Consider the following 18,885-nt stretch of genomic DNA (forward strand, 5'->3'; position numbering starts at 1 on the left):
TCTATTCCCTGACAGTGGATGCCCACTGAGAGGCTAGAAATTCACAGCAAGAATTTCCTGCCAGCCTGTAGCTGCTGCCTCAGCCCCTCCCTCCCCACCTGAAGCCCACACACACCTGCAGACACCAGCTGGCAGACTCTCGACACAGTGCAAGCTGCCTGGCCAGGTCAAGGCTGACCCAGAGCATGCCGCCCTCAAGTGGTTGCAGGGGTGCCAAGTCCGGAGCAAGGATCCCTGTGCTCTGTTCGCACCCTTGTTTTACCCTGACAGGGGCCAACGCATCAACTTTTGACTGCAATTCCCAGAGAGCTTGGGCCCCTGCCTGTCTCTGTGCAGTCCCAGCCTATGACCCCTCCGTTCCCTCTCATGACATCACATTCAAGCCTTCCTGGAAAATCATTTTAATCAGTGTACACAGGCAGCAAAGAGGGAGTGCAGAAGCTGAACTGGCTGGGCTGTCTTCAGGAACTGCCAGGTCTCCCTCCTGGCTCTAAACAGAATTAGCAGCAATTCTAAGAGGCCCCCAGGCCTCCAACAGCAAAGCCAGAGAAAAGTCATACCCAGAAAGCCAACAGGAGAGGCCGCAGGCTGAGTGCTCAGCAGACGAGTGTGGTGGATGAGGGATGTATGCACTCACCCGGGGCTCTCAGAGGCTCCATCTAGCAAGGCCTCTGGCTGGGGCTGTGTTTAAGGCTGGGTCAGACAGATGGGGGCCACAGAGAGTTGAAAGGTCTGGCTGGTGAGCCCCAGGGGAAGGACAAAGGCACTGGGGCAGATGCAGCCATGGACAACGGCCAGCTCAGGCAGGGCCCTTGCAATGCCCACAGCAAACAAGGCCATCCACGCAGCTCAGGGGCCTTGGCCACTTCAGGGCCCCTGTCTCAGCCGAGCGCAAAGGCATCTTCCCGGCCAGAAATCAGAGCCAAAGCACCAGGCCTGTCCCACAGAAGCTTGTAGATGTGGGGCTGGGTCAGCAGGGGGACCAGGCCATCCTCAGCTTAGTGGCAATTCTGACAGCTGGGGTGGCACGGAATCCCATTCACCCGGCAGCGGCAGCCCCCGCTGGTGTCTCCTGGGCCCTAGGGGGTGAGGGGGGAGAAAAGAAAAGGTCAGGGCGGAGAAGAGAGCAGTACCCCTCCCCAGCCCCAGGCACCCCCATCACACCCACGAAGCGCACTCACCCACCCTGGGCCTTGGGCTGGGCACATTCTGCTGCTAAGAATGATTCTCACAGCCTCAGCTACCAGATTGAGGCAGCTCTCAAGGCCTCCAGTAGCCTTGGTCTCTCGTAGCACCCTCAATTATGTGGTCTCTATCTACCCAACCTGAGACCCAGAGCTGCAAAGAACCTGATGAATTTTTGCATGTTTGGAGGGGGTCAGGGCGCTGGCGGCAGGAGGGAGCCCTCCTTCCACCTCCACCTGTCTCCCTGTCTGCCTGGACATGAACACCAGCCCCAACTTCAGGAACACTCCTCAGGATGACAGATACCACTGCTCTTGCATGTTCTCCATTTGATTCTGACAAGAAGCCTGAGATAGGCTCTGCTATCATCCCCATTTTACAGAAGAAGAAACTGAGGCTCAGAGAAGGAAGTAACAGCATAACCACACAGTCAGTGTGTGCCAGAGCCAGGGACCCACTCCTCCACTTCAGACTCCACATGCACCCTCTAGGGCAGGGGTGGGCACACATTTCTGTAAAAGGTCAGTTACCTGAGGCTTTGCCAGCCCGACGGGCTCTGTCCTTGCAGCGCAAAAGCAGCCACAGACAGTATGCCAACGAATGTGCGGGGCTCCCACAAAACTTTACTTATGGACACTAAAATTCGGGTTTCATATAATTTTTACATGTCACAAAATATGCTTCTTTTAATACGTTCAACCATTTTTTAAACTGTATTTCTCTTTTACTATTTTCATTTAATCAAGAATAGACACACAATTAGTTTGTGGAAAAGTTAGAACCCAGGCTTTCTAGCTTTAAGCCTCTCTTTCTTTTTTTAAAATTAATTTATTTTTAATTGAAGGATAATTGCTTTACAGTATTGTGTTGGTTTCTGCCAAACATCAACATGAATCAGCCATAGGTATTGATATGTTCAACCATTTTAAAAAATGCAAAAAGCTTTCTTAGTTCACGAACTTCACAAATGCAGGTGTTGGGGTTAGACTTGGCCCATGGGCTGACTTATCTGAACTATACTCTCGGGCACCCTCCCCCAATACTCCTGAGCCCTCTGCTCTCAGGGCACTCACCCCGGGGCCCCAGCGGGGGCCCTTGGTGACCCAACAGATCTCAGTGTGGCAGACAGTGCACCGGATCCAGTCACAGCCATCCTTCTTCTGCACCACAATCTGGCACTGTGGACAGTGCATGGCCTCGCCCTGCTGCAGCATGGTCTGGAGCAGAGAAGGTGCTCACCTCAGACCCAGCCCGCTCCCTGGCCCCCGCCCCACTGCTGAGAGAAACCGGCCACCCTCCGGAGTCTCAGATTCACTCTCCCATGCTGCTCTACCCAGGCCCAGCTGCATGCAGCCTCCTCTCCTGTGTCTGCAGTCTCCTCCCTTCACCCTGACCCTCCCTGATGCCTGCCACCTGATCACGTGTCCTGAGTCCCGTCTCTGGATGGGAGAAATGCCAGCAGGAGCTCAGAGCCTCCAGGGCTGCATGAACCACAGCCCTGGCTAAGAAGCCCTCCCCAAAACTCAAATCCTCGGCCCTCAGCCCTGACCCAGCCTCACTCTCAGCATCTCCGTTGTCTGCCGGGCAGCCATATCGTTCTGAGCCCGCAGGGCCAGGTCATCTTGGTACTCCTTGCAGTTCATCTGCTCATGGATGGCCTAGAGCGGATGAGGCGCTCGAGGTGAGAAAGTTCCCAGAGAGTTAGGGCCAGAGCAGGCATCCACACAAGCACTTAATGCCTAGATGGTGTCAGTGACAGAGCTTTCCTTTGTAAACTACATATCCATTTTACAGAAGAGGACACTGAGGCCAAGGTGGTGAAGCCAGGGTCATTACATATGATAATAATCATATATACCTATTTAAGTCCTGATAGGCACAGAAATTCCTAAAGCACCTCTCCCCCAGGGCACAGCCCCTTGTCCTCAGCTGAATTCTGCCCTGGTTGCCGGTATAATGCTCTGAGAGTGAGCTTACAGGACTGCGACCAGGCTCGGCCCTGTCTACCCGCTCAAGACCAGTCTCTATAGTGGTCACCAGTTGAGAGAATGACGACAGGGATGGTCTGAAGTGAGGGTCAGGTAGGGCTCAGTCTGGGTTTGGGGTCAGGGCTCATTCAGGACAGAGGCTGACAGTCTGAGGCCAGGGCTGGGGTTGGTCTGTGACTAGGCTCAGGGTTAGTCAGAGGGCAGGACTGGGGCTCAGTCTTGGGCCAGGGTTATTTAAAGGCTCAGTTCAGGGTCAGGGCTCAATCTAAGGGTTAGGCTCAGGTCAGGACTCAAGCTACACCCGACAACTGACACGCAGCTCTAAGCCATGGGACACACAGCTCTAAGCCATGGGAACCGGGTCAGTATACCAGCTCCCTTCTCTTATCCCTATGAGAATGAGCTTGGACTTTCAATGAGCTCCTGGCAGGACCAGAGTGACTGGGCAGGGTGGGTCCCTGTCCCAACCTTGCAAAGCAGGCAGTTGACATGGAAGCACACAGGGCAGGGGAACTCATTGACATCATCCTCAAAGAAGCACCATCCCTTGCAGTCCGGGGTCTTGCAGTGGTAACTGAAGGCACTGCGGTTTTCCGCAATGGAGATGCCCAGGTCCAGAAACCGCTGGTAATCCTCAGGGCTCAGGAGCTGCCAGCAGACCACAACCTTGGTGCTCGAGACTCAGAAACCTCGGTGCATGCCCTCCCGGCCACCCTCAGGAAGCCCCGACCCATGAAGTCCAACACAGCAGTGTTTACAAACTCCATCCAAAGAACAGGTTAGTGCCTTCCCTGGCAGTTCAGTGGTTAAGACTGCGCTGCCAATGGAGGGGGTGAGGGTTTGATCCCTGGTTGGGAACCACGAGGCATGGCCAAAAGGAATGCCATGGACAGGGGAGCCTGGTGGGCTACAGCCCACGGGGTCGCAAAGAGTCAGACACGACTGAGCCACTAACACTTTCGCTTTCACTTCAAGATGAGCAAACTGAAGCGCCGAGGGGCTGTGTATCTGCCCTTGAGGTCACCCGGGCCATCTGGCTCCAGAAGTCCTCTTCCCACTGTTGTTAACTCCTCTGCTGTCTTTTTCTCACAAGGGTGATTTCTTTACTAGCTATTTCCCCCAATTTCTATCCTGCCCACTACTTGGGCCTCCAGCATCCCACACAGAGAAGGCTCTTGATAAATGTCTGGTACCCAAGACTGAGACTCTCAAACCCATTCCCACTAGCCAGCTCCTGGCCCAGTTCCCTGGGAAGAGGGGGCAGGGGGGTGCCCCTCCCTCCCCCAGGCCTTACCGCCCGGATCTCCCTCTCCAGCAGCTTGCCCGAGCATGAGTAGGTGTTGTCGATGAAGGGGCAAGACACCTCGGCCTCCTGGCTGTTGAGGATGGTGCCCTGCAGACACTCCCTGGGGGAGGGATGAAGGGGTAGGAGTGGGGGTTAGGGGTCACCTGAACCCCCCACACCAGGACTCTGGCCCTTACATGGTGAGGCCTGACCTCGGGCTGGCTCCTGCCCAATTTCTTCCTTTCTTCCAGTGCCTCCCACCAACCCACCATCTGTGCACCGCATTGCTATCCATATTGCTCCAGCCAAGGTTGCCTCACCCCTCACCTGCAGAACTGCAGAAGCCTCTTCACTGGACTCCCTGGATCAGCCATCCCTCCCCATAACCTCCCATCCGACCCCACCCAGAGCAAACCTGAGAGCCCTGGTGACTCACTCTCCCTAATACCTCTCTGTCCCTATGCCCTACCCGCTCCATCCCTCTGCTCCAGTCACACTGACCCCTTACTGCTGCAAGCAGGCCAGGCACGCACCCCCTGGTCTGCTGAAGCGTGGCTTCCCCAGGGGTTTCCCTGACCTCTTCTAGGGCAGGGCCTCCGTTGCCTTTATCAAAAGCCACTGACACTTAACTTATGATACAATTTACAATTATATCAGTGATTATCTGATTAACATTGGCCTGCCCATGGAAAGGTAAGCTTCAGGAGGCAGAAACTGAGCTTTTGTGGGCACTCATGGATTGGCAGGCCTAGCCCAGTCCCTGGCACCCAAGGCAGCTCATCAAATGTGTGCTGTGAAGGAGGACATGCTCTCCACAGCCAGGGCTAGGAGGAGAGCCTCAGAAGGCAGACTGTCCACCAGCAAGCGGCAGGGCAGGGCTGGCCCAGGTGGTCAGGCAAGGCACTCACTGCCCTTGCATGGGCCTGGCGGTGGTGCAGAAGCGTGTGGCCTCTGGTGCCGGAAAGTCTGAGCTGTGTGGCCTCTCTGTACCTCACATCCCTTCTCTGCAAGATGGGGAAATGGTGCCTACCTCCCAAGTTTGTGAGGATGTCCAAACAGCTGTAAGAGTCCTGGGCCCCACCCTCTTCCAGCCCCGGGTACCACATCGCCGGGGCCGGGGGCAGGGCCGCACCTGCAGAAGGTATGCAGACACTCGCGCAGCACCACGGCCTCGCCGGGCGCCAGGGCCGAGTAGCACACGGGGCACTCGGCGGGCTCGGTGTTCTGAACCAGGCTCCGCTGATCCAGCTGCACGTGCTTCAGGTAGTTGCCTTCCTGCTGCTGCTGCTTCCGCTGGGCACACGGGGGTGGGGCCGCGGGGCAGGTCAGGGTCTCAGGGGCAGGCAGACCAGGAAGGGGGCAGGACAGGGTGTGTGTGGGGCGATGGGTCAGACCACCGGGGGCTAAAGGGGGGCTCATGGAAGGATCCTGGGGTTAGGGTGTGGCTGGGCATGGGACAGGCAGTGGGCAAGCGCTGGAGATGATGAGAAGGGTGGGACCAGGAGCAAGGCGACCAAACACGGGGGTGGGGCAGGAGGCAGGCCAGGCAGGAGCAGTTTAAGGCTACAACCTAGGGTCAAGTCAGGGGGCGATGGGGCTGGGGTCCAAGCGGGCAGTCAGGGGCAGCAGGGCTCCCATCTCTGCCAAGAGGCAGGGAAGGGGTAGCTTCAGGGGGAAAGGTAGAGCCAAGTCAAGGTTACAGAAGAGGTCAGGGGGATGGGGGGTGGTGATAAAGCGAGGGAGCAGAGCAAGGTGGGAGAGAGTCCGGGGTCTGGGCCAGGGTTGTAGATGGGACCAGCAGTGAGGTCATGGCCAGCACTGGGTCCAAAGGCAGGATGGGGACATCGAATCAGAATGGGAAATCGCTCAGGGTTATGTATCTACGTAATCTGTGCGTGTGTAACACGACAGCGGGAGGGGCAGAACAGGGGGCAGGTCAGCCTCCAAGTGGGCAGTGAGGGGCTGGGTCCAGGCTCTCAGGAAGTCTAGGAGGGCCACAGCCAGGAAGGACGGGGTTGGGGTAGGGGTCAGGAATAGTAGGATTCAGGATGAGGTCAGGGCTAATGGAGCAAGAACTAGGTAACAGCTGGACGAAGCAGGGGCTTGGTCTAGGTCTTGGCTAGGATGCTGGGGTCAGAGCCAGGTACCCTTGAGTGCATGATGGGAAAGTAAGTCAAAGCCAGGAGTGGCGCCACAGCTCAAGGGGACAGGGGAGGGGGGAGCATAAATAAGCCTGGATGTGCATCACAGCCAGGGAGCAGGGTCTCAGCGATAGTATGAATGACCTCAGGGAGAGGCCGGTCACAGTCAAGTGTAGGGTCACCACCATCGGTGTGATCACAAGGGGGCAGCAACGGGGGCAGGCGCAATGCGGACGTATCTCCCTTTCTGGCCTACGCCTCCCCCGTCCAGGCTGCAGGTGTCTTTCCGGGGACTTCGGCGCCCACCTGCTGGTACTGGCGCAGCGCCTCCTCCTCACCGGCCAGGCGCGCTCGCTCCTCCTCATCTGGCTGGTACGAGGCGGGTACCTGGTAGGCCTCGGGCCGCGCCCGGCAGCACATCTCGCAGCCGGGCCTAGTGGGCTTGTTGATGAAGGTGCAGCCGGGGCACGTCCAGCCCACCTGGGGGCAGAGGGGCAGTGAGGGCAGGGAGACTAAATGGGGGGATGGGGCACAGGGGCACATGTGGGGCAGCTTACCGGTGGGGGCTCTGGTGCTGCATCAGGCTGCCCTCGCTCCGGCTCTTGAGGGGCCCCAGCCTTTGGGGGAACTGGGTCCAGGGGGCCTCGTGGCTGCAGCGTGAGATCCTTGAAGCCCAAATCTGGGGAGAAGGGTTCAAGGGGTGGCGGATTCATGTAGCCAAGTTCATCCACACCCTGAGCCAGCCAGGAAACCCCCCTTCTATCCTCTCCCTCTGCTCCAAGGAGTTTCCAGCTCTGTCTTGCCAGGCGGGCCCAGCCATGGCTGAGTGTCCTGGCTCCCACAGGGTCACAGTCCCTCCTTCCACCCACCACTGCTCCTAGGTCCTCCCGGCTTAAGAACCCTGCTTGAAAACAAATCTTCTGTGCGCCTAAGTGTCCATACAAGTGTCCGCACTGAGAGGGACAAACAACACTTCTGAAGTGGCCCTGCCAAAATACTGAATCTGAATCCATTCCTGAGGGTACATAGGACAGAAAAGCTAAAAACAAAACTGGCCTGGAGAGTTAAGGGAAGACCAGAGATCAAAGACTGAAAAAGACTGAGAAACACCAAGGCCAAGAGCCAGGTCTTTCACTATAAAGGACATGAGTGAGACAGCTGGTAAAATTTGAGCAAGATCTGCACATTAGATAGTGGTACTATATCAATGTTAATTTCTTAAATTTACTAACTGTACAATAATGTAAGAAAATGACCTTTTTTTCTTAAATACAAACCGAAGTATTTAGGGAAAAGGGACATCGTGTCTGCAACCTGCTCTCAAAACAGTTCCAAAAATTATTTATGCATAAATAAATAATTCTACATGGAGAGAATGATATACCAAATACAGTCAAAATATTAGTATTTGGGGAATCCACATGAAAGGTACACGGGAATTCCTTATACAATTATTTGTACAATTTTGCAGCTTTTCTGTAGGTCTGAAGTATTTCAAAATAAGGAGTAAAAAATTTAAAAACTATTACATCCAATTTACAGATTTAGAAAACTGAGGAGGAGAGATAGGAAGGAACTTGCCTGAGGTCAAGGAGTTGATAAATGCCAGGGCGGGGACTGAACTCAGCCCTTCTCCCCCAGACGGGCTGTTCTCTAAAGGGTTCCCCAGATGGCTCCCTCCTGGAGTGTCCTTTGTCCTCTCTTCCCCACTATGGATAAGGTCCTCCAGGCAATCCCTGATGGAAAGCCCCTGGGCTTTGCTCCTCGCTCCCTCCCGCTCTAGGACCACAGGTGAGTCCACACCACCAGGGAGCAGGGCCTTACCTTCCAGCATCCGCAACTGCCTCTCCCGCTGCAGCTCCTGAGGGTTGAGCGAGGTGTTGCAGGCGGACAGCAGGTAGAGGTAGGCGCTGTCCCCATTCCGCCTCACACCATGGGAGTGCAGAGTCTCCTGGTCCCGGGCCAGCCGCTGCCCAATCACCCACTGCTGCAGGGTTGGCGGGAAGCCATAGTCTAGGAACACCTGTCAGGGAGGATGGACAGGAAGCGTGGGGAGGGAGGAGCAGAGCAGAGACAGGTGGGGGCAAAAGGGGAACCTCCGCCCTCCCTTTCACCCTCTCACTCACCATGTCCTTGAGGGAGGCCACCGTCATGTCAGGCCGCACCGTGAGCCAGATAGTGACCGTGTGCATCTGTGCATCCTCCACGCTCACCCACAGCCTGCGGGGAGGGCAAGGGCTCTGGACGAAGGTCCAACCTCAACCACCAGCTAGCTCCTGGATTCTCACTCCCCTGTGCTTCTTCCGGGATCAGAACTCGCTGCTTAGCCCCTGCAATGGCTCCACATGACTCTCAGAATAAAATCCAAATTCACCGTGGCATCAAGGGCCTTAATGCGCTGGCCCCTTCAGTCTCTTGTATTACTGGCTATTATTGGCTCCTTAACCAAACCACAGCAGCTATTATTAACTGTATGCTAAGACTCTTTAAAGCACTTAACATGTATTAACTCAATTCTCTCAATGAACCCATGAGACACGTACTGTTGTCCCCCCTATTTTACAGATAAAAACAGGAGGCACAGAGAAGTTACAGTGACTCTGCCGAGTAAACAGTGGCTGTTCGAGGCAGGATTTAAATCCAAACCGGAGTATTTCAGAGAAAGTGGTTTTAAACACCAACCTTCTCAAAGATGCAAAAACTTTTTGGGAAGACCAATGGCACGAAAATGGAGAGCTGAGACGAAAAAACAAAACTGATTTCGAGACACAGAAAAAGGCCCACTTAGAACCTCCAGAGCAACTTGGGAAAACGCTGCATCCTTAAAGCAAGAACAGCAAGAAACAATCAGAAAATGAAGAAGAGTTGCTGGGAATCTAACAATAACTCCTGACTCATCTAACCTTCAGATCCAACTACAGGTTCACAAGGAAAATGAGAGATACCAAATGACACTCCGAGGAGGTAATTCGTAAACTCAGAATGTGGGAGAATTCTGGAAGTCAAAAACCAGATTTCTAAAAAATTAATGGCACCAAAAATAGAGAAAGTGAATAAAAGAGACTCAGACAACACTAAGAAATGCTATGTGTTGATTCTCCTTTGGCTCCTGATTAGAACAAACTAACTATAAAAAATACTAATGAGATAATCAAAGAAAGTTTAATACAAATAGAGTATTAGAAGATTTTAAGGAGTTGTTAATGTTGTAGGTGTAATAATAGTATTGAGGTTATTTTTTAAGTCATTAGTTTTAGAGACCTATCAAGTTACTTATGAATGAGCCAAAATCTGAGACTTGCTTTAAAATACTACAGAAAATACCTTCAAAATTTCTCAAGATAAAGATTTTCAACATCTAGCCAACTATCCATGAAATGAGCAAGTTTTAGACATGTAAAGACAACAAAAGTTTACCATCCACTTCTCCAGTTTTTGAAATACAAGAAACAAGAATAGCTGAGTCTGATGCAGAACAGAAGAAAACTAAAAGGAAATTTAAAGAAGGAAAGGAAATTTAAAGATCTTAACCTTCAAGACATTCTTCTTCAAGCAACAGGGGTTTTGAAACATGCAAGATACAGTGTCAACTGCACTACTTATTTTACACTGAGTAATATTTCCATAATCAAAATACTATAAATGCTATTTTACTGGGTTTACATTTTTAGAATCAACCTAGAGGCAAAGCATAGAAGCCTTAATTTTACTTAGAAAACAAAATCTAAAAGCTATAACCGAGATTTCCCTGGTGGTCCAGTGGCTAAGGCTCCGAGCTCCCAGTGCAGAGGGCTTGGGTTCAAACCCTGGTCAGGGAACTAGATCCCACATGCCACAACTGAGTTCACATGCCACAACTAAAAAAAAATTCTGCATGCCACAACGAAGACCAAAGATCCTGTGTGTCACAACTAAGATTCAATAAATAAATAAAATTTTAAAAATAAAATAAAAGCTATAACCTTTAACACCAATAACAAAGAAGCACAGTTGGAACCCTCACTTCTGCTGTCACCAGATCAGTAGTGATCAGTTAGTCAGAAAATTCATTATAGCAGAGAAATGTAGACACAGTTGCAGACTTTAACACTTAATTTTACCTTACAGGATACAAATGCACATTTAATAGCCCATCTCTAGGTAAAAAGGCCACTGGTTTGTTTTTTTTTTAGTACAAATCTGCTACTGGAGTTTCCCATGATTTTTTTTTTTCTTTTTGTATGAACTATACCCATTATACATGGTTTATGATCTCCAGTATCAGCTTCTTTAAAGTGGAGCAAGAACTTAGACTCTCACAGCATCTGAGTACAGAGAGCCCTTTGGGATTTTTACCATATTTTTTTTTTTTTTTACAATTCACTCACCCTAAAATGAACAGCTTTTTTTTTTTTCGGTGCCTCATCTCTATTTTGTCTTTCTAAAGCAATAAACTTAAGTTTCCATAGACAAAATTCTCTTTAAGCATTCGTGTTTTATTGACTGATATAACCGTTATTAAATTATGCTATGGAAACAACAAGTACAACTGATATAAACAAGCTGTGTGCAGTGGTATGTTTTACAGCAGAAACTACAGTGCCATTAAATTGGGGGAATCAAGTGGAGGTCAACTGGGAGCACTTCTACTACAGTACTAACAAAACCCAGGAAGTTAGGAAAAGGGAACTGTGAGATGAGTATGTTAAATTCCTCATTTTTCATAACAAGGAGTACACAGATACCATCTTAAGTGGATATATCAAGAGATGGATATACAAGTATTTTATTTGAAATCAAATGGCCAATTGATCAACAGATGCAGTGCAATCCCTGTCAAAATTCCAGCTCACATTTTTTTGCAGAAATTGGCAGGCTAACCCTAAGATTCACATGGAGATTCAAGGGACCCAGAACAGCCAAAGAAAATCTTGAAAGAGAAGAAAAAAGTTGGAGAACTTAGGCTTCTGTTTTAAAAACTTACTGCAAAGTTACAATAATCAAAACTGTGTCTTACTGGTATAAGGACAGACATATAGAGCAACAGACTAGAAATTAGGTTTCAGAAATAAACTTCACACTTATGGTCAGATAATTTTCAACAAAGGTGCCAAGGTATTAAAAAGGGACAAAACAGTCTTTTTATTTTTAACAAATAGTGCTGTGACAACTAGATATTCACAAGCAAAAGAATGAAGTTGGATCTCTGCCTCTCACCATAACAAAAATTAACTCAAAAGGGATCAAAGATGTAAATGTAAGAGCTAAAACTATAAAACTCTTTAAAAACAAAAATAAGGGTATACCTTTGTACCCTTGGATAAGGCAGTGGTTTCTTAGATGACATCAAAAGCACAAACAACAAGAGAAAACAGATAAACAGTATTTCATCAAAATTGAAAACGTGTCCTTCAAAGGAAACTATCAATACAGTGAAAGACAACCCACAGAATGGGAAATGAAAATAGGTGTCCATTGTATACATACACACCACAGTTTATTTATTCATTCATGGTTACTTAGGTTGTTTCCATATATATACACAATGAAATATTCAGCCATAAAAAGAAGGAAATTCTGCCATTTGCAACAACATGGACATTGTGCTAAGTGAAATAAATCAGACAGAGAAAGACAAATTCTGTATTACACCACTTATATATGGAATTTTAAAAGATCAATGTCAGAGAAACAGAACAGACTGGTTGGGGGTTTGTGGGGGTGAAGGTGGTCAAAAGCTACAAACTTTCTGTTTTAAGATAAGTAAGCTCTGGAGAAGAGATGTACAATATGGTGACTATAGTTAACAATATTGTATATTTGAGAACTGCTAAGAGAGTAAATCTTAAAAGTTGTCACAAGAAAAAATAATTTGTTACTATATCAGGCAATGGATATTAACTAAACTTACTGTGGTAATCATTGTGTGATATATACATATATTAAAGCATATGTCATACACCTAAAATGGTTCTGAGGCTCAATTTCCAACACGTGGAAGGGGAAAGACAGGGAAGACTTCCCACACAACACCAAGCAATTTTCAGACACCAGCAGGGCATCCTACAATTCAACTTGATTCTGGCCCTCTCTACCCAGAGACAGTGTCAGCTTCCACAGGCTGTGGGCTCAGTCCTACAAGGCTGCTCCCACCACTTCACACACCAATCGAAACCCCAAGTTGTCACCTGTTCTCTGACTGACTGGATATAGATTAGGGATTCCAACGGCCTCCTCCATGGGTTGATTATTTTGCTAGAACAGCTCACAGAACTCAAGAGAAATATTTACTTACTATACTATGAAAGGATGTAACAACCAAATGGAAGAGATGTATGAAGCAAGGTATGTGAGAAGGGGCATCCTCTCCAAATTCCAAACCCTGTCTTTTGAATGTTTATGGAGGCTTCATTACATAGGCATGACTGATTAATCCATGGGCTACTGATGATTCAACCTTCAGCCCTCTTCCCCTCCCCCGAGATCAGGGTGATGAGACTCAAAGTTCCAATTCTCTAGTCACAGGGCTGGCTCCTCTTATGACCAGCCTCCATCCTTAGGCAATTTAGGGGCAGTCCAAGAGTGACCTCACTAACCTAACAAAATGTACCTTTATCATTCTCATCACTTAAGAAATTCCAAGGGTTTTAGGAGCTCAGTGCCAAGAACAGGAAGAAGACCAATATACATTTCTTATTGTAAGTCACAATACCTTAAACTAACTCTGTTTTGTATGTCAATGATATCTCAATAAAACTGGGGAAAAAATATGTCCATATAAAAACTTGGACACACAAAATGTTCATAGCAGCATTGTGCATGTTAGCCAAAAAAACAACCCAAATGTCCATCAACTGATTAATAAAGAAAATACAGTATACCCATACAATAGATTATTATTCAGTCATAAAAAGGAATGAAGTTTTGATACATGCTACAACATGGATGAATCTAGAAAACATGATGCTGAACGAAAGAAGCCCAGACACAAAAGGCCATATAGTGTATAACTCCATTTCATTTATATGAAATTCTCAGAGTAGGCAAATTGCTAGAGATGGAAAGCCCCGGGCACCCTGTATCATGCAGTGAACCTGGACTGGCGATTCGTTTCACATATGATAATTTGCATGCTTCCATGCCATTCTCCCATATCGTCCCACCCTCACCCTCTCCCATAGAGTCCATAATACTATAAAAAAAAAAAAAAAGAAAGTAAATTAACTGTGGCCTAAGGTTGAGGGGTTGGGGAAAGAAAAGTCAGGAGATAGGGAGTGACCATTAATGGGTATGAGGTTTCTTAATGGGATGATGAAAATGTTCTGTAATTAGTTATGGTGATGGTTACACAACTGTGTAAAAGCCTCGAAGTATGCACTTCAAATTGTTGAATTGTTTAAATTGTTGAATAGGGTCTGTCAATTATATCTCAATAAAAAATCAAATGGGATCCAATATTGAAAATTAGAAACTGTAAAACTACTGTCTTACTACGCAGCAGGAAAAAAACATTTATTGAGTGTTTAATATGTTCCAGGCACTGTGCTGAACACTTCAGCATCAAGTTTGAAATCTTCTGGGGCAGAGAGCCTCCCTTCAAGCTGAGTGTGGCTGTGCGAAAAAGTTCTGGCCATGGGAGTTAAGTGGAAGAAGTGTGTGCAACTTTGTGAGCTGTGTTCTTAAGAGGAGAGTGGGAGGGTGTGCCTTTCTTCCTTGCTACTGACAAGAATGCTGATGCAATGGCTGGAATGGGAAGAGCCATTTTGGATCATAAGGTGAACCTCAGAAAGGAGGTCACAAATGGCATAATAATAAGACAAAAGACGCAGGAGCTCTGAGAACTACAGAGAGCAGAGCTTCCACATCTGGAGTGCCTATCACCAAACTTGTTTATGCCACTGTTAATATGTTTTTTTCTGTTCTATGAGACCTACCATCCTAATACACCTCCTAACAACCTTATTAACAGCTCTACTATTACTGCTCCATTTTTTAAATTATAAAAAAAAAAAAAAACTCAGAGAGGTGAAGTGACCTGCCTTAGATCACAGAGTTGATTTGAGACAGAGCTGGGGTTTGAAGCTAGGGCTCCTGACACCCGAACCTGCCATTAAGAATAACTTAACTATTCTATGTGCTCAGTTGCTCAGTCATGTCTGACTCTTTGTGACTCCATGGACTGCAGCCTGCCAGGTTCCTCTGTCCATGGGGATTCTCCAGGCAAGAATATTGGAGTGGGTTGCCATGCCCTCCTCCAGGGGATCTTCCCAACCCAGGGATCAAAGCCAGGTCTCCCGCATTGCAGGTGGATTCTTTACCGACTGAGCCACCAGGAAAGCTCTAACTGTTCTACAGGCCAATGCTATATTACAGCCCACTGGGGTTCAGGAAGCTCTGAACCCTGGGCTTCCTGGTCAGCCATGCACTCCTCACCTGATGTCCTGTGTTGGAGAGACCTCAGGCTTCAGTTGCACATTCAAGGGCACCCGTTGCTCTGCCAGCCAGATGGCACACTGCACAGCCACCTGTTCATCCCCACCAGCCACTGCTCGGGTGAGTCTCTGGGCCACCTCCTCAGCTGAAATCCACAGTGGAAGCAGGTTAGCACAGTGTTTATTTTTCTTTGGGGGTAAGGAGGGTGAGGAAGGAGGTGATTCTTTATACACGCTGCTTCCTCTCTGTCTTCTTGATAAACTCCTACACATCCTTCAGCACCCCGCTTAAAAGTCCCTTTTCTCTGAGAGGCCTTCTCTGACACTCCCCATCCCTGCTCGTTTGGTTCTGTTTTCCCTTCATACTCCCAGGTCCCCCATATTTGCACTTGTTTATCCAACAAACATTTATTGAGCTCTTGCTGTTCAGTCCCTAAGTTGTATCCAGCTCTTTGTGACCCCCATGGACTGCAGCACACCAGGCTCCCCTGTCCTTGCCTGTCTCCTGGAGTTTGCTCAAACTCATATCCGTTGATACCATCCAACCATCTCATCCTCTGTTGCCCCCTTCTCCTGCCCTCAATCTTTCCTAGCATCAGGGTCTTTTCCAATGAGTTGGTTCTTTGCATCAGGTGACCAAAGTATTGGAGCTTCAGCATCAGTCCTTCCAATGAATATTCAGGGTTGATTTCCTTTAGGATTGAGCTCTTACTGTGTGCCAATCACTGTCACAGAAACTGGGCTTCAGCAGTGAATAAGATAAACGGGGGCCCTCTTCTCATGGACTTCCCAGCCCAGTAAGAAGACATCTAATAAGTTTAACAAAAGAAAAAGATTCAGACTGTGATCCATGCTGGCAAGGAAATGAACAGGAGAAGGAGATCAGGAAAGAGAAGAGGAGGTGACACTGAAGCTGAGACCTGAAGAAAGAGATGTTGGATAATGTCAAGACCTGGTTGGGGAAAGGTGTTCCAAGTGGAGAGAAAATGAAAGGCCTTGGTCAAGAAATGGTTGGATTAGAACAGAGAAGCTGATGAAACTCCAGCAGAATGAGCAAGGGGGCAGATGGGGGAAGGCAGAGATGAGCAAAAGCAGAAGAGAGCGAAGTCAGCAAGCACGCGGGCTAGCCAACTGCTCTAGGCTTCTGTTCTAAGAACAAACAAACACTGGGGTATGGGAGCAGGTTGGTGACATGACCTAACTTAAGTTCTCCAACCTGAGTGGAAGGCGCCAGGTGGAAGGAAAACACCCTGGTATTCAGGTCAGTTGAGGTCTGGTCCCCCACTAGCGTGGGTGGTCTCTCGCCCTCTGGGAGCTCCCCACCCCCGTTCTCAGCGGAGCTGGCCCATGGGAGGCCTTAGGGGCATCAAATAAATGAATAACAAGATTGTCCTTGGAAGCAACCGGTCTGCAAGGGAGGAATCTGAGGGGCAAGTGGGCAGAAGGAGGACAGGTTAATACCCCTCTCCCAGGCCCTTCTGGGAGGAGAGGCCGCGTTCTGGCAAGGCCCACCTCCCATTCGAAGCTTCTCAGCCGCCCGCAGGCTGTGCCCACCTTTCTTGATCTTCTCGTCCATCTGGCGTTGTTGTGCCCATCCCCCCGCGGAGGGGGGCGGGCTGCAGCTCCGGGGAAATGCTATCTCCCGGTCACCTGCTAGAGGACGGGCGACCACGAGAAACTCAGCCGCAGCCGGTGGCCTCTGCCGCGGCCCGAGCCTTCTTGGTGCCTCAGGGTCCCGGGTGGCAATCGGGTAGCATCACATTACCCGAGGACCGGGGATGGGGCCTGGGAGGGGGAACGGGTGGGAGGTGAGAGGGTGCGCCAAGCCGAGCCGGCTCCGGGCGACAGAGGAAACTGGACAGGCCTGGCTGCGGGGAAAGGGAGGAAGGGCGCCGCACAGCCGGGGAGCTGGGCCGGAGCCCTTCTCCCTGCTGGGAGCAGCAGCACCCTCCGGGGTGCAGGATTCCAGCCCAACTCCCTCCCGCCCGCGGCAGCCCCTGTCAGTCACGGGAAGGAACGCAGCAGCTTCAACGGAAAAGAAAGTGAAAGTGGCGGCTCCGGAAGTGGGGCGGAAGATTGTCGCCGGATCCGGGTCTCCCCGCCACCCCCGCCCGACCACCCCGCGGCGGCCCCCGCCCCGGGTCACGGGAATCCAGCGCGCTCTTGTCCCGCTGTCCGGGGCGTTCCCACGCTGCCCCCGGCCAGGCCCGGACTCTGTGACCCTCACTCACCCGCTGGGTCCAGCCCTCAGTGCCGTGGGAGGGGCGGGGCCTGGGCCGGGGCGGGGCCAGGAGGGCGGGTACTGGGCCGGGAGGGCGGGGCGCGGCGCGGAGACCGCCCTTGCTCAGTCCAGCTGCCCCAGCACTGGTGGGCATGCCGGTCCCTACTCCTTTGGCAGAAGAAACCGAGGCTCTGTTTCTGATCTGTCCGAGGCCACGCAGCCGTATTTAAATGCAGGTCGGGCGGCCTCAGGAACCCACCCTTAGCCAGCCGGACGCTGCCTCTCGGCGGTTAACTCTCCACCTTTTAATTGAGCCACTAATGAAGTTTGCCGGAGAAGGCAATGTCAACCCACTCCAGTACTCTTGCCTGGAGAATCCCGTGGACGGAGGAGCCTGGTAGGCTGCAGTCCATGGGGTCGCTAAGAGTCGGACACGACTGAGAGACTTCACTTTCACTTTTCCCTTTCATGCACTGGAGAAGGAAATGGCAACCCACTCCAGTGTTCTTGCCTGGAGAATCCCAGGGACGGTGGAGCCTGGTAGGCTGCCGTCTATGGGTCGCACAGAGTCGGACACGACTGACGCGACTTAGCAGCAGCAGCAATGAAGTTTGCTTTCGCCAGACACAGGCTGGAAGCTCTTTGCATCCTCCTGTCTTCCCACCCTTGAACTTTTCTGCCGCCCCTCATCCCGTAGATCGGCAGATTCTATGGGATCCACTTGCAGAATAGATCCAGAATCTGTCACCTCTCACCTCCTCCACACACCATCCCAATCCACCTCCATCCTTTTTCCTCCAGCGCCATGCTCCAGCCTCCTGACTAGGCTCCTTGCTTCCCCTTTTGGTCACTAAGGTCCACTTTCCACCCAGATGCCGGAAGGCCCTGTTAGAATCAAAGCATGCCACTCCTCAGAACACTCCCCATAGGTTTCATCTCGCTCAAAGTAAAAGCTAAGGTCCTCCCAAGACCTACAGAGTGTTGTGGCTCCTTCTCTGACTACTCTCCCCTTGGCTCAGTCCACTCAAGATCCACTGGCCTCCACATCCTGGAACAAGGCAGACACTCTCCCATCTCAGGGCCTTTGCATTTGGCATAGCCCAAATATCTTCATGGCTTGCTCTTGCCCTTTATGTCTTTAGCCAAAAGTCTTTGTATCGTCTGTATTTGGACATATTTTCCTGTCCATTCCATCTGAAATTTCACACACATGCACATACATCCAGCATTTTATATTTTCCTTCCTGGCTTCATTTTTTCCCAAAGCATATGTTACTATCTAACAGCATATTTTACTTCTTTATCTTGTTTTTGTTTTTGTCTGTTTCCCTCTTTCAGAGAGTGGGCACCTGTGTCTGTTTGTTCATTGCTGTGTTCCTGGTGTCTAGTCACAGTTCCCCAACACCTGATAGGTGCCCACAGATTATGTTAAATGAATGAAAGAATCTCAGACTTTCTTCTGGGATCACTTTCTTTTTGCCTGAAATAGATCCCGTAAGACAGAGGTTCTCAGCCTGAGCTGTATGTTTAAATCACTTGGGGAACTTTTAAATATGTTATGCTCAGATTAATATCTCAGATCAATTGATTCAGAATATCTGGAATGGGCCCAGACATTAGGAGCTTTTAATGTTCTGTGGTGAGCCTAATGAGA

General features: G+C 50.0%; 1 protein-coding gene across 5 annotated transcripts; it reads right to left on the minus strand.

Annotated features, from left to right (window-relative positions):
• Positions 1-385: 385 nt before the first annotated feature.
• On the minus strand, positions 386-17,276 carry RBCK1 (RANBP2-type and C3HC4-type zinc finger containing 1). 5 transcript variants are annotated; one of them, XM_081560659.1, is made up of 13 exons: positions 17,242-17,276; positions 16,565-16,795; positions 15,012-15,156; positions 8,726-8,819; positions 8,424-8,622; positions 7,157-7,278; positions 6,906-7,079; positions 5,591-5,751; positions 4,468-4,579; positions 3,642-3,821; positions 2,745-2,843; positions 2,259-2,402; positions 386-1,079 (listed from the first exon to the last, which is right to left on the minus strand). In XM_081560659.1, exons 2-13 carry the CDS (start codon positions 16,584-16,586, stop codon positions 999-1,001), a joined length of 1,533 nt encoding a protein of 510 aa, XP_081416785.1. In that variant the 5' UTR covers positions 16,587-16,795; positions 17,242-17,276; the 3' UTR covers positions 386-998. The 5 variants fall into 5 exon arrangements, with proteins under 5 accessions (XP_081416785.1, XP_081416783.1, XP_081416787.1 ...); XM_081560657.1 differs by having other exon boundaries at positions 5,489-5,751; XM_081560661.1 differs by having other exon boundaries at positions 8,726-8,929.
• Positions 17,277-18,885: the final 1,609 nt, after the last annotated feature.

This window comes from Giraffa tippelskirchi, chromosome 13 (genome assembly GCF_054371585.1).
Source record: "Giraffa tippelskirchi isolate mGirTip1 chromosome 13, T2T-mGirTip1v1.2.pri, whole genome shotgun sequence".
Taxonomy (NCBI): domain Eukaryota; kingdom Metazoa; phylum Chordata; class Mammalia; order Artiodactyla; family Giraffidae; genus Giraffa; species Giraffa tippelskirchi.